We start from the raw sequence: 14,776 nt of genomic DNA, 5'->3' as shown, positions 1-14,776 counted from the left end.
TTATCATTGAAGATAGTTCCAGTCCTTCAGCTCTGACACCATCACTCTCCATCTCAATTCTTGATCCTGGACCTCCTCAGTGAGCATGTCAACTGGCAATTCAAAAAACACAAAAAGTTCAACAAATGACTCCCAATGCCAGTACATCAATTCAATGTACATCATCTATAAAAGAATCTGCCATCAAATTCTAGTTGAATCAACTGTCCTCATTGCGAATATCCTATAAAATTCTTATTCATATTTGGAAGTGTGAATACAATGATGTCAAACTACAAACACACTATAACTGGGAGTCAATTCAAAAAATCCAAAATGAAATCTATTCAGAGTGTATGTTTTTCACAATGAAAGATTTTCTGGAAATCATCACTGCCAGACTTGATACAGCTTGGAAGAATACTCTTATTGTTGTTTCTCCAGTTGATGCATTTATTTCTGCTTCAGTTACTAGAAAGAATGGTGCAGTGATGCTCACTCCTGATGTTTAAATGTTGAATTTAGAGAAGTTATTGAGTTCATTTAAAAAAGTGCACTCATCATCTTCAACAACCACAATTATTCACATCTGTCTTGTCACCTATGATGAGTCCAATCATCTCATTAAACAACCATCGGAATCGAAGAATGTCAAAGTTAAATCCCCAGATATTGAGATCAAGAATGAGAATATCTCCACCTCAGTGATCAAATATGAATGTGCTCTCTGTGTTGATTTACCCATTCTGAATCTTATGAAATAAAGACAACTGTTACCAATCCCTTTCAAATCTGAAGACAAAGTTGATGAGTTGAAGACAATCAAGCTTGAGAAGGATCTATTGTTCAAGTGGGAGAAGACAGAATCAGAAACAGAGGAGGAAAATGTAAAGATGATGGAAAACACTGTGATGGAGATGGAGAAGAGTCATTCTAGTGAACTTGAAACACAATCAACATATCTTGACTCATCAATAAATGGGACAAGATTTCAGCATCAGCGTTGAGAGTGATTAGTAGAATAATTAATAGATTCATTGAGAGTGATTAGTAGAATGATTGATAGATTCTAGTGTGATGAAGATTCTGAAGTGAAACAATTTTTCTCTATACAATTTCTTTTGAAGCAGTGTGATATTCTATGTGATCTTATATCTTTGATTCTACTACTCATTCTTTCTGCTAGTTGATTCTTCCTACATGTTTTTTCTTATGCTATTCAAATTAGATGGACAGATATAATACATATTGATCTTATTGCTCTTTACTGTGTGATATCTAGATATAATCAACAAGCTCTATTTAAATACAAATTGAATGAATATGATTGGTGCGTGCTCATCATAACACTAGTATAAAAAACATCAAAAAAATTCATTTTACACATTTGTCACTATAGGCTGCCATATCACATGACCACGCGACCATGGTTATAATCCAGGCAGGTCTCAGCACTCTCTTTCATTTCATCAAGTTTAGTATTTTGTTATATAGCAGTTAGCAATACAGAAAGTTTTCTTTTTATGTAGCTCACAAGATCATCAGCAAGAAGTAACAGAAGTGCTGAGACAGATCAGAAGAGAAGACAGCTCACATCTTGTTCAGAATTCTCTGTATATGAAGATGTATTATATATGTTGACTGTCTGAAGCTGTAGATCTGAGATCTGTATGTGCAGCATGTGAATGTTTCAGTTTTCTGCCCAGAGGTCTGAGACTGCATGAGCATGAATTTGTGAGTATTTACACACATAGATGAGAATCTGTGACTTTCTGTCTCACTTTTCAATTGAGGCAAAGTAGTTGAATGCTGAATGCTTTATAGAGATGCATTGACTTAAGTTTCTGTGAATTCAGAGTTTCTATATAAGAAAAATATCAGTCTTTCTTTCAAATGCTAGATTGAGAGCTGTCTCATGTGTCTGAACTCTGTTTTTCTATATTGACTTACATAATCTGCAGGAATTATGAAGATCTAGAGTTCTTCTTCATTGAGTAGTTGAAAGAAGAGTGTTGTTGTATGAGATGATGTGTTGAGTGTTGCATTAGATGTTGAGTTAGACATCATGTCTAATTCTGTATCTGATGCTGTGCTCAATGCTGTGTTTGATGCTGTGTTTGATGTCAGCATGAGATTAGATCTACACTCAGTAGAATCATTCAACCTCAGATCTGCTGATGAATCTTAATCACTGCATTTGCTATTACTTGTATTGATCAAGTATATCTTACTCTGTGCATTGTAAATATCTCTCAGCTGATTTCTTAAGTGTCTTTGAATAGTTTCATTCTTTATCTCTAATCTGACAGAGCAGGATGAATCATCTTCAGCATGTGATTCAAGACAGTTAGTTCAGTGATTGAGACATTTACATGCTTCATTCTTCTTATAACAGAATGAATTTTCTTTCATGTTATTCTTAGAATTGCATTTTTTGCAGTGAGAGACACAGAGACAATATTTCTTTTGATGAAATTCTCAGCATTTGCTGCATTGTTGTATTTTAATCTTAGATGCTTTTCTGATCACTAATCTTTAATATTCATATAGTTCTACTTTTGATGATAGATTTACTGCTGTCTTTTGCAAAAAGTGTAATATAAGAGTGACTGTTGAGTTTTCAAAGTGTATTTTTATTCAGTGACTCTGAACAGACTTAATTATGATTTGAAGTGTGAATTCTTCTGTCATGAATTCTGCTGAGAAACACAGAGTTTCATCATCATAGTCATTAATCTTCATGAGCAGTTTAGAAATCAGATAGATGATTCAATTTTCTTTCTTCTCTATCTGAGCATTGATGAGAGTGATTGCTAAAACATTTTTTTTGACTAGTAGAATCTTCATATCTTGCAAGCTTCTAGAAATGATGACAATGTCTGTGAGAATGACTTAAACTGCTGTGATGACTGCTGTCAAAGACTCTGAGAGTTCAGTCTTCAGCTTTCTAAAAGTAGTAATTGAGCTTGCTTTGCAAGCTAGATGATCTGAAGACAGATATGTAAAAATTCATGATATTTTTTCTTCTTTAAGATTATTTTTAAGCAGAGATTTCTGCAGTATAATTGCTGATATTTTTGTTACATTGATGCTGTCTGCAGCTGTCTTTGCATAGATAGAAGCTCTTGCATTACTTGCATCAGTGAAGTCAGCAGACTTGATTGTGATGAACTGCTTAGCTGTTTCTAAACTTTTATTATATCAGTTCTTGACTAGTATCTTCATAGCAGCTTCAAGAATCAGTGCTTTTGATAAATCTTTTGTCTTCATGACATCTAAGTCTTCTTCAATCTGATCAAGCATATTTGCAGCAGCTAGTGCTTCCACATCAGATTTCTATGCCTCAGTCTTGTGAGCAGCTAGGAGATTGCTAGCCATTAGACCATGTAGATTGAGATATATTGATGCAACATTTCTGCTCTTTGAGCTATCTGATAGTGTAGAGAAGCTTGAAGGCTCCATGTCATTCAGTTCACATGTGCAGTGAGTGATTAAGATGAGGAGATAAGATCTCTTGAGTGGATAGTGTATGAGAGAGCAGATGTACATCAAAACTCAGAACATGTTCAGTGTTGTTGAGAGGCTGAGTGTGCTGATGATGCTGCATCAGCATGCCATCAGACTTGCTGCCTGATGGGATGGGAGAGAGCTTATAGAGATGTGATCAGAATTGATTAAGATGTTTTTGATAACTGTTATTATTGACTATATTCTGTATGTATTTTTTTTTTTTTTTAGTTCTACATAGATTAATTTATTTTTTATCAAATAACTAGTTGAATAATAATCTTTTATTGAGATTTAAAAAATAAATTCAATTCAATGCTCAGTTCTCAATCACTCTGTCAGAGTATTTAATTCTTATAAGAAATGATTATCAGCATATAATAATATAGAATACATTCTATAGCATATTTAAAACAGATACATATTAATGTTTATTATAAATGCTCTTAAATGTGAAAAACAAGTGAAGCTTGCTTGTTGTTTTATGAAAATAATTAAATATTCATCAGAAGATACTCTAATCACTTAAATTTAAACAAAAAAAGATATTATTAGATAAAAACTTTCTGAGAATATTTAAACTCAAAAAACTTCAGTATATTTGATTTCTATATTGAATAATAAAGATTAAAAGCAATTAATACTATTTATATCTCTTAGTAAGCTGCAGAGAAATAAAAAAACAAAGAGCAACTGTTTAACATTCATGTAATCTTAGACAGAAAGTAATAATTTCAATCATAAAGCTTTTTTCACAACACATCTGCTGGGAAAAGTAAGAATACCTCTGTTTTATTCGTTGTGTTAAACATGTTGAGGATATAAATGAATAAAGTAAAATGATCATTAGAACATAATACCTGTGTTTACAGAGGTATACATGAATATCAACAGCAGTTTTACTAGCATAGTGATGCAGCGGAGGTGGGATATAGAACACAGTAAATAGAAATAGTAAAGGAACATAACACAAGCCGTTGCGAAGAGGTAGAGATGGGTAATGGGAATAATCAAGGGGGATAAAGGAAACTGGGAAGGCCGAGTTGGTTATTAAAGAGGGATAGGAAGAGGTGTAGTACGGAAGCAGGTGGGGGGAGGATAATACAACTAAGATATACAGCACAGAGGGTATTGAAGAAATGAAGTAAGCAAAGGAAACATACAAGAAGTTTTAAGAGGGGGGGGAAGGGATATAATGGAAGAAAAAGAGTTCAAGTTGATTGGCACAAACGAGACAAGGGTATTGAAAAATGATACAGCATAAACTTCAACCATAGACGTTGGTGGTGTTGGTAATTCTCACTGCTCTCGACGATTCTCCTGGCGTGGGCCTGGAGGGGCCGCACTAGAAACGGCGGATGAAGTAGCGAAAGGTATAGCGGAAGTGGACGTGAAAACAGTAAGTTGTGTATTAGTAGTTTGCTGCTGTTGCTGTTGCTGTTGTGTAGCAGACTTATAGCCCATCGAGGTAGGCGGTGACTTGATGGTGGTTTGAGGTTGCTGCGAGTTTCCGAGGGATCGAGATCGAGGAGTGAGAGGTTGGGAAATATGAGGTGTGAAGATCCCATCAGGTGACAAGCGCTTCGAAGGCTTCTGTTGGGTCTGCTGCATTCCTGGTTCTGATGGCCATACAGATATAGCTGCCCCATTATTCAACTTGGCGGAGAATGGTGTAGTCGTTAAATCTGGGGTATGGATCATTTCAATGTCAGGGTTTGCAAGTGCCGCAGGGGGACCCGCTTCCTGCTTAACATGACCCGAAGCAGCAGATAGTACAACAGGAGGGGCAGGAGCCTCGCCCAACGAGGTGCCAGGGCGTAGTGTCTTCGCGCTGGATTTCGTGCTTCTTGATCTAGACGTTTTGGGTGCTTGAGTCTTTCTAGTCTTTCTGGAGGTGAATTTGTTTGCGCTAACTTTCAGTCGCTCCTCTTCTCTGGCTACATGCTCTTCTGGGCTGGGAACTTTAAGCTTAATGCTTAATTTCTTAATACCGGCGGAAAGTTTAGTTAGTTCATGCTCTGCTGTATCCGTATTGATAGAAGATGAATCGAAGGGTGGAATTGGACTTCCACCGATCGTTCGTGCTTGTGGGGGTGGTGCCGCTTTTCTTGGACTAGACCGGACACCCGTAACTCGGGATTTAACTGTTACCAATTCCGCAGGCTTCCTGTTTGAAGTTCCTGGGAGTGAATTTAGCGTGCGGTTACTATCCCCATTTGAAGATGGTGAAGTTCCTTCCACTCTGCCCTTACTAGGGTTTCCACCGATAGTGGATGCCACGGTCGAGGTTACACTTAGTCGTCGTGAATTCCGAGAATAAACATGGTTCAAATTTTGGTTGCTACTTGCAGAAGATGTGACGGTAGATGATTCGGGTAGGTCACTGACTGATGCAATGGTGGTTCGTCGCAAAGCTTGAGAAGACCGTTTGGTAATTTGTAGCTCCGGCGAGGGTGACTTTAGTTTTCTCTCCCTCAACTGCATAGATCTCCTGTCATCTACAGGCTGTAATTCTGAAAAATTCGAAGTTGAGTGCCGGTCCCGTCGTGTACGAGCACCTTCAGCCTTCAGCTCCGAGTGGTGGAAGCTCACTGTCTGGCGGTCTGTAGGAATGAGGGTTTTCGACATCTCATACGCCGCCGTTGCCCAGTCAATGACCGGGAGGGGTGGGCGCATGTAACCACCGTCACCAGCACTTAGCTGAGATGAAATTGATCTGCGGTCTCGCGAGGGGATGACGATTTTGGCCGCTGACGCCTGCGTGGGAGAACAATATGTAGGAGGTCCTTTTTCAAGAGATTTGTGAGTTGGGGCTGGAGGTGGTGGTGGTGGGTTTGCAAGACGTTCTATTTCTTCTAGCAGAGGAAGTTTCCACCATTGAGTATCAAATGAAGAAACTTCCTCCGGAACCGCCTTGGGAACATCATCCAAACCAAGGCGACCAAACATCTCAGTAGCAAGGCGGTTGTCTCCATTTTCATAAATGCTGGTCTGGCTATCCGCAAGCCCTGAGAGATGGCTGAGCACACCACTGATTAGAGCTCTGTCAGAGTATCCCCCTTCCAGAACACTAATAACCCTCCCATCAACACCTAAACCTTCCTCTTCAGACATCCGTACAATATCTGAAGTAAACTTGGCATAAAAGTCCGTGGGTACGTTGACCTTGTGTCGTTGCATACCAACTCCTTCCCACTCACTAGCATCGAAACCTGCTGATATGAATATTGCTGCCTTGGGTGGTGCCTGATTTTGTGAATTTAACAAACGTAGGGTATGGGATCTAAGAAACTTTCGAGCCTTTTCAAGAAGAATTGTATATTTTTCATTATACAGCTCCCAAAAGCTAGCCGAACTTTTCCAGGGTTCTAGATGGACGTTCCAGATAGACTGTCCATGGGCGTTGTCGATACAGAGGCTAGCATTACGAACTTTGTCCAGGTCGCCGCTTTCACAAGGATACGAGTTAATGTCATGCAGACTGTAATAGCCGATGGTCATCTTCTTGTGCAGAGGAGCGTTTTTCGAAGCGGTTTTTGCCTTCCGGTTCTGCTCCCAAGTAATCTCCTGCGATCCGTCTCCGTGGTGTAAATCAAAATCAATGATTGCAGCATGAGTGAGACCATGAGACATTGCAGCATGAGTAATACCAACATGAACATTATTAAGCCAGCAAAACCCGGATGGATAGTCTGCTGAACAATGGTGGCCGGGAGGTCGAATGCTCACGAAAGCGCGAGTGGTCGACGTCGGCCCAAACACGACATCTACCGCTTCGCAGACTCCTCCCAACGCACCTTCAAAGGCATTCAGGGACTCTGAACACAAATACAGGTCGCCCTCGTGGAGTTTTGGGAGGCTTGTTGAGCTATGATTGTCCTTCCCTGAACTGCTGGGGCGAACCAACTCCTTTCCATTCAATGCAAGACGAGATTCGGCGGCATCACACATAACTCGTAGTTCGTCCATCCATTTTATTCCATGGACATGTGTAACCGCAGGGGAATTAATTGGCATAGTGCGCGTCGTCTTCCGGACTTGAAAGGGTGGGATGGGAAGTGACCGAAGATCAAGGTCCGGATGTGGTGCAAACTGGCCGTCATCATACCTCCTTCCCATACGAATATATGCGGTTGATACACCCAGAACACTAGCAAGTAAGCGCTCTGGGCGTTCGACAATTTGTTCCAAGCCGGCCTTGGAGGTTCTTGGGCGCGAAAACCTGTGTCCGTAGCAGGCATCTTGTACAATGACGAGAGTTTTGGAGTGCAGGTCCGCGGATTGATGCAAAGCCAACTCCTTCTTGAAATGGCTATTGGCGATGGAGGAGGCGGTTGGCACCAAAGGCTGGATCGGGGAATCAGGGCACACTATGGGGGACTTGGGGCGCATGCTAGAAGATGTGGTAGAAAGGAAGTTTGAAGAGGCACGTCGCGATAGGCTGGGTCGCTGGGGGGTAACACCGTTTCCACTATAGTTTTGAACAGATCGTAGTGAGCTGACCGATGATCGTTTCTGAAGAGACGAGGTAGAACCTCTTCTTTCCTCTCTCAACGAACTGGTACTGGGGGTCCTTCGAGGAACGTACGGGTGGTTGGCTAGAGCTCTCGACGGCGAGTTATGACGTGAGAAGGGAATGTTCCTGTCAATGAAACGAGAAGGTGACTGGTACGGCGAAGGGGAAGGCGTCGAGGATGGACTGACTATAACAGAACCTGTTGCAATTGAGAGGCGAGTAAAGGAGCTTGCCAGTTTGTCTGCGTGTTTGGTTGACAGCCTCCCTTGGAGCCCGGCCGCAGGCGACGGGCTGCTAGGATGCTCTCGATGAGACCGGTCCATGGCGGAAGTAAATGTCTACCTAGGTAGGACAGCACAGCGGTAGTTCCCGATCGTCACAGTGGGCTCCTCGAAGCGAGTTGCGCATGTTGTGGATGCGAGCAACGAGCGGTTAGGGCGCTCGCGTGTTGTTTGGCAGTTTGAGCGTTTAGTCAGCAAACTAACGTAATCCATCACCTAGTCGATCAGATCACCTAGTCAATCAGTTTATCCAACGCGTACATGTCTAACATCAAAACTGCAGAGGACGACAACCAACTGTTATACAAAAACATCTTAATCAATCCTGATCACATCCCTATAAGCTCTCTCCCATCCCCTCAGGCAGCAAGCCTGATGGCATGCTGACACAGCACTGCCAGCGCGCCCAGCCCCTCAACAACACTAAATGCATTCTGAGCCTTGATGTGCATCTGCTCTCCCATACACTGTCCACCCAAGAGACCCCATCTCCTCACCTCAATCACCCACTGCACATGTGAACTGAATGACATGGAGCCTCCAAGCTCCCCTACATCAGCAGACAGCTCAAAGAGCAGAAATGTTGTATCAATACATCTCAATCTATGTGATCTGATGGCTAGCAATCTCCTAGCTGCTCATGAGACTGAGGCACAGAAATCTCATGCAGAAGCACTAGCTGCTGCAAATATGCTTAATCAGATTGAAGAAGACTTAAATATCATGAAGACAAAAAATCTATCAAGAGCACTGATTCTTGAAGCTGCTGTGAAGATACTAGTCAAGAACTGATACAATGAAAGTCTAGAAACAGCTAAGCAGTTCATCACAATCAAGTCTGCTGACTTCACTGATACAAGTAATGCAAAAGCTTTTATCTATGCAAAAACAGCTGCAGACAGCATCAATGTAACAAAAATATCAGCAATCATACTGCAGAAATCTCTGCTTAAAAATAATTTTAAAGAAGAAAAAATATCATGAATTTTTACATATTTATCTTCAGATCATCTAGCTTGCAAAGCAAGCTCAATTACTACTCTTAGAAAGCTGAAGACTGAACTCTCAGAGTCTTTGACAGCAGTCATCACAGCAGTTTAAGTCATTCTCACAGACATTGTCATCATTTCTAGAAGCTTGCAAGACATGAAGATTCTACTAGTCAAAAAAAATGTTTTAGCAATCACTCTCATCAATGCTCAGATAGAGAAGAAAGAACATTGAATCATCTATCTGATTTCTAAACTGCTCATGAAGATTAATGACTATGATGATGAAACTCTGTGTTTCTCAGCAGAATTCATGACAGAAGAATTCACACTTCAAATCATAATTAAGTCTGTTCAGAGTCACTGAATAAAAATACACTTTGAAAACTCAACAGTCACTCTTATATTACACTTTTTGCAAAAGACAGCAGTAAATCTATCATCAAAAGTAGAACTATATGAATATTAAAGATTAGTGATCAGAAAAGCATCTAAGATTAAAATACAACAATGCAGCAAATGCTGAGAATTTCATCAAAAGAAATATTGTCTCTGTGTCTCTCACTGCAAAAAATGCAATTCTAAGAATAACATGAAAGAAAATTCATTCTGTTATAAGAAGAATGAAGCATGTAAATGTCTCAATCACTGAACTAACTGTCTTGAATCACATGCTGAAGATGATTCATCCTGCTCTGTCAGATTAGAGATAAAGAATGAAACTATTCAAAGACACTTAAGAAATCAGCTGAGAGATATTTACAATGCACAGAGTAAGATATACTTGATCAATACAAGTAATAGCAAATGCAGTGATTAAGATTCATCAGCAGATCTGAGGTTGAATGATTCTACTGAGTGTAGATCTAATCTCATGCTGACATCAAACACAGCATCAAACACAGCATTGAGCACAGCATCAGATACAGAATTAGACATGATGTCTAACTCAACATCTAATGCAACACTCAACACATCATCTCATACAACAACACTCTTCTTTCAACTACTCAATGAAGAAGAACTCTAGATCTTCATAATTCCTGCAGATTATGTAAGTCAATATAGAAAAACAGAGTTCAGACACATGAGACAGCTCTCAATCTAGCATTTGAAAGAAAGACTGATATTTTTCTTATATAGAAACTCTGAATTCACAGAAACTTAAGTCAATGCATCTCTATAAAGCATTCAGCATTCAACTACTTTGCCTCAATTGAAAAGTGAGACAGAAAGTCACAGATTCTCATCTATGTGTGTAAATACTCACAAATTCATGCTCATGCAGTCTCAGACCTCTGGGCAGAAAACTGAAACATTCACATGCTGCACATACAGATCTCAGATCTACAGCTTCAGACAGTCAACATATATAATGCATCTTCATATGCAGAGAATTCTGAACAAGATGTGAGCTGTCTTCTCTTCTGATCTGTTTCAGCACTTCTGTTGCTTCTTGCTGATGATCTCAATATCAAGCACTCTATGTGACAATCAGAAGTGTCTTCAAACATGTGAGTGGAATTATTTCTGCAATGGACTATGAATTTCAACTTTACTCTCACCATGGACTCAGACAGCCTCACATGTGGGCATAACATGATAGATCTGGTCTGGGTCACTCTGGAATTAGTTATCAAAGAAGTGAACACACAGATGGACAGATTTCTTTACATCTTCTTTGATCATCAGACTCTTCTCATCAAAATCAGTCTTTCACAAAGTGCAAGACTCAACAGATCATCTTATTTTTTCTGTCTTGACATCATGAATGAGAAGGTCTTTAATCAGATTCTGAAGGTCTATAAGTCAAAACTAGATAAACTATATGATATCTCAGAGTATCTCAATATAGATCAGCTGGATGCTCTGACTAAAGATATCACAGATGCACTAATAGCTTCTATGAAAAGTTTCATCAAGAGAAGCACTGGGCAAGACACAGATTAGTCATAGTGAAATGAGAACTACCAGAAAGCAGTGACAACACTACATCAGACATAGTGTCTAGACTATAGTTTTTTTACAAGAAGCAAAAAGCAATGTAGTCAGAATCATTAGAAAAGTTAAGAGAGAATACTGACAAGACAAAATAGCAGAGGCCTCAGTGAGAAAAGATATCTTTAAGATGATCAAATAAGTTCATTCAACTGACTTCTTTCATTCCCCCTCTCTTGTAGATGAAGAGACTGGGCTAATGTAAACAATCTCTAGAGAGAAAAAAGATCTTCTGCAACAGATGCTCTTACAGAAGGCTGCAAGCAGAGAGAATATTTCAGTTAGCTGATCCAACTCATTATCTATCAAATTATCATTTTCTGTTGCCTCAGCACATGAGATACAAAGTTCTCTGCTGAACATGAGTAATATCACTTCAGAAACTGATGGAGTGTCAACAGAGATGCTACAAAAGACATGATTACATATTAAGATATCAGTGAAAAGACTGATCAGAGTCTGTCTTAGAGTTGACTAGCATCCAACTTTCTTTCAAGATGCCACACTGGTTGTGCTGTCTAAGATCAGCAGAGATTCAACACTTCTGTGATTCTACAGACTTATAGCCCTTCTCTCAACATTGAGGAAAAGACTGAAATGCCTGGTAGTCTGTAGACTGATCTGAACAACTATATAAGAGAAGATTGTTCACTCTCAGCATTTTGAAGCCCTCTCAAGGCAGACTGCCTCAGATCTAGTGGCAGTGATGATTCATGATATAGAGGAAGTCTAAGTCTATGAAAAAGTAGTCTCTCTTCTTACTCTGAACATCAAGAGTGCTTTTGATGCTGTACTCAGAGAAAGAATGCTGCAGAGATTGCAAGAACAAGACTGATCATCAAATTTAATTAGATGAGTAAAAAGCTTCATGACAGAATGCACAGATAGAATCAGAATAAATGAACTTCTGAAAGAGCTTTTTGATATCTCAGCAGAGTCTTCACAAGACTTGCCAGTCTCATCTATTCTATTTATGCTTTATATTCAGCCTCTCTTCTTTTTAGAAACTATACAAAGAAGATGTGTACACTCAGACTATGCAGATGACCCAGAGCTGCTTAGTGCTGGAACCACTCTTGAAGAGAATGTTGTTACTCTTCAGAAGAATTTCAAGTTGCTAAATGATTAAGTCAGCAAAGAAGAACTAATATTTGATTTTGTCAAAACCAAGATAGCATATTTTACACAGTGCAGAATTCTTTCAAACCTTTCAATTGATCTTGAAACAATATCTAACACTCACTCTATTACAGAAAATGCAGTGAAAAGCTTTATAAGATATCTAGATATCTGGCTAGATAGAGAACTGAGCTTCAAGAAACATGTAGAGACCATGAAAGCTAAGGCATGACAGATGTCTAATGATATACAGACACTAAGCAACACAGCAAGAGACATCTCAGTACAACTGCTTAAATAATTCATTCAGATCTATATGCTCTTTGTGCTCTGCTATGAAGCAGAGACCTGATGGTCTGAAGTCATATGAATGAAGAAGGGAAAGATAATCATCAATCAAATAAATTGCCTAGTCAGAAAGCTAGATCTAGCTCTTAGAAATACTTTGCAAGAGACATTGTCAGTCTACAAGACCACACTCATTTCAGCTCTATACTGTGAGTTAAAAATCATGTCAATGAAAGAGACACTAGACAACTGACATGCTGTATTTGCAGTAAGAATCAAAAAGCTTGACAAAAGGCATCTGCTAGTGAGGCACTTTAATAAAGTAGCTACCATCAAGCTCTATACCACATATCTGTCTAGAGCATCCAGTCATGCTGATGAGATAGAAGCATATGACCCTTTACTCATATTCTTTTGAATGAGATCTCTCAGAAAAGAAGATTTACAGATTGAGTATGAGACAGATCACACAAAGAAACAGACAGTACAAGACTTTAAGAGCTGGCTACAATAACACAATTCTCTGAATCTGGTAGTCTTTACTGATGATTCACAGATAGAGCATTCTCAGCACACAACTAGTGCAGGATGAACTCTATGCTGAGATAGCAAACACTATCTAATCTTTATAGAAAATCTGTTAATGAATAAAGCAGAGGTTTTTGATGCAGAGACAATGATAGCTCTGCAGAATCTAAAGAAAGTTATCATCTCTTCTTAGACAAACTTTGCCAGCAATATCTACATTTATCTAGACAATTTGAAGATAGCATGAGTTCTTGAATCTGTGTCAAACACCTCTAGTCAGCAGTTCTTTATGCAGTTTCTGAAAGTCATAAAGGCCTGGCAGAGTAGGGATAGGCTTCATTGATCATCAAGAGCAGAATGGTCATTAGATGAGTCCCAGGCTACACAGATATGACTGATAATGAAAAAGCAGATCTTGAAGTCAAAGCAGCTGCAGTGCAGACAGCAAGTGCAAGCATGATACCTCAATTCAACAGCATAGACACTCTAGCTTATATAAAGTGGCACACTATAGAACAAACCACACAGGTTTTTGAGAACTACTGGGTCAAAAATTAGCTCAAACACTATATGAAGCTGGAGATCCCACTAAAGAGAGTCTCAACAGAGGTAAAACTTTCATGCTTCACATTAGAAAAGCTCTATGCTGTCTGATCAGATCATGAAGACTTTGCAGTCTATCACAGCTATCTTAAGCATGAAGATGCAGAGTGCTACTACTGATGTGAACATAGTAAAACTCTAGAACATTTCTACTATTGCACTTTTGCAAAAAAAGCAGCAAAGTGATGCTGATCTATCTACAATCTTCATAAGACACTGACAATCTCATGTGAGGCTTTAGAATTCAATAACTGGCTAAGAGAAACAGTCTTCTATTGAAATATCTGTTCAATGTGCTGTTGCACATCTTCAGATCAGATTTCACAAATTATTTTCTTCTCTATCTTGCTTCTGTTCTTCTCATCATCTTCTTCTTCTTTCTCTCTTTTTTTCTTTTTCTTTTCTTTCTTGTCTTTCTTTCTATCTGCCTTCTCTACCTCTCTCTCATAAATCTAAAACCTCTCAAAACCTCTGCTCTATAGCAACTGATCTATGAGCTCTACTGGTGCAGCAATATGCAACTCTTTTGTCTCATTTGTAAAATAGCTACTAGATAAGTAGTCGCCTACAGACGCAGCTCTACCTGCTCTATAGTTTGATGCAGACTCTACTAGATCACATGCTCATAAGGCACGTAGACTAACCAGATGTTAAATAAAAACACACACACACACACACACACATACACACACACATGTCTAACATTAACATCAATAAAATGCCCACTCTACAGCCTTCTCAAGCTTTTATTCAGAAAGAAAAGATTTTTTTGACTATTCAGACATTAAAAAAAGGTCAAACTTCAAGTATTAAAAAAGCTGCAAGCTTGTACAGCATCTCTTTTATCATTATATAAAATCAATTAAATGATCATATGATATAAGAGAATTTTCAACGTAATAATTGAAAATTAGCCTTTACTGAAGAGTCAGTTCTTTTACAGTAAATTCTATTCTTGAATAAACATG

At 39.0% G+C, this 14,776-nt stretch overlaps 3 protein-coding genes across 3 annotated transcripts; 2 read left to right on the top strand and 1 right to left on the bottom strand.

Annotated features, from left to right (window-relative positions):
* Positions 1-347: 347 nt before the first annotated feature.
* PADG_12482 (uncharacterized protein) lies at positions 348-986 on the top strand (the record flags this gene model as incomplete). The annotated part of the gene is made up of 3 exons (XM_010765554.1): positions 348-462; positions 505-699; positions 778-986. The coding sequence occupies 3 exons, from the start codon at positions 348-350 to the stop codon at positions 984-986; spliced, it is 519 nt and encodes a 172-aa protein (XP_010763856.1).
* Positions 987-4,785: 3,799 nt separating this feature from the next.
* On the bottom strand, positions 4,786-8,325 carry PADG_12481 (histone deacetylase; the record flags this gene model as incomplete). The annotated part of the gene is made up of 1 exon (XM_010765553.1): positions 4,786-8,325. The coding sequence occupies one exon, from the start codon at positions 8,323-8,325 to the stop codon at positions 4,786-4,788; it is 3,540 nt and encodes a 1,179-aa protein (XP_010763855.1).
* A 489-nt stretch (positions 8,326-8,814) lies between these two features.
* On the top strand, positions 8,815-9,075 carry PADG_12480 (uncharacterized protein; the record flags this gene model as incomplete). The annotated part of the gene is made up of 1 exon (XM_010765552.1): positions 8,815-9,075. One exon carries the CDS (start codon positions 8,815-8,817, stop codon positions 9,073-9,075), a length of 261 nt encoding a protein of 86 aa, XP_010763854.1.
* Positions 9,076-14,776: the final 5,701 nt, after the last annotated feature.

The sequence above is a fragment of the Paracoccidioides brasiliensis genome, assembly GCF_000150735.1.
Source record: "Paracoccidioides brasiliensis Pb18 unplaced genomic scaffold supercont2.19, whole genome shotgun sequence".
NCBI classification, from domain to species: Eukaryota; Fungi; Ascomycota; class Eurotiomycetes; order Onygenales; family Ajellomycetaceae; genus Paracoccidioides; species Paracoccidioides brasiliensis.
Note: the sequence above shows the minus strand (reverse complement) of the source record. Positions and strands in the feature narration are given on the sequence as shown.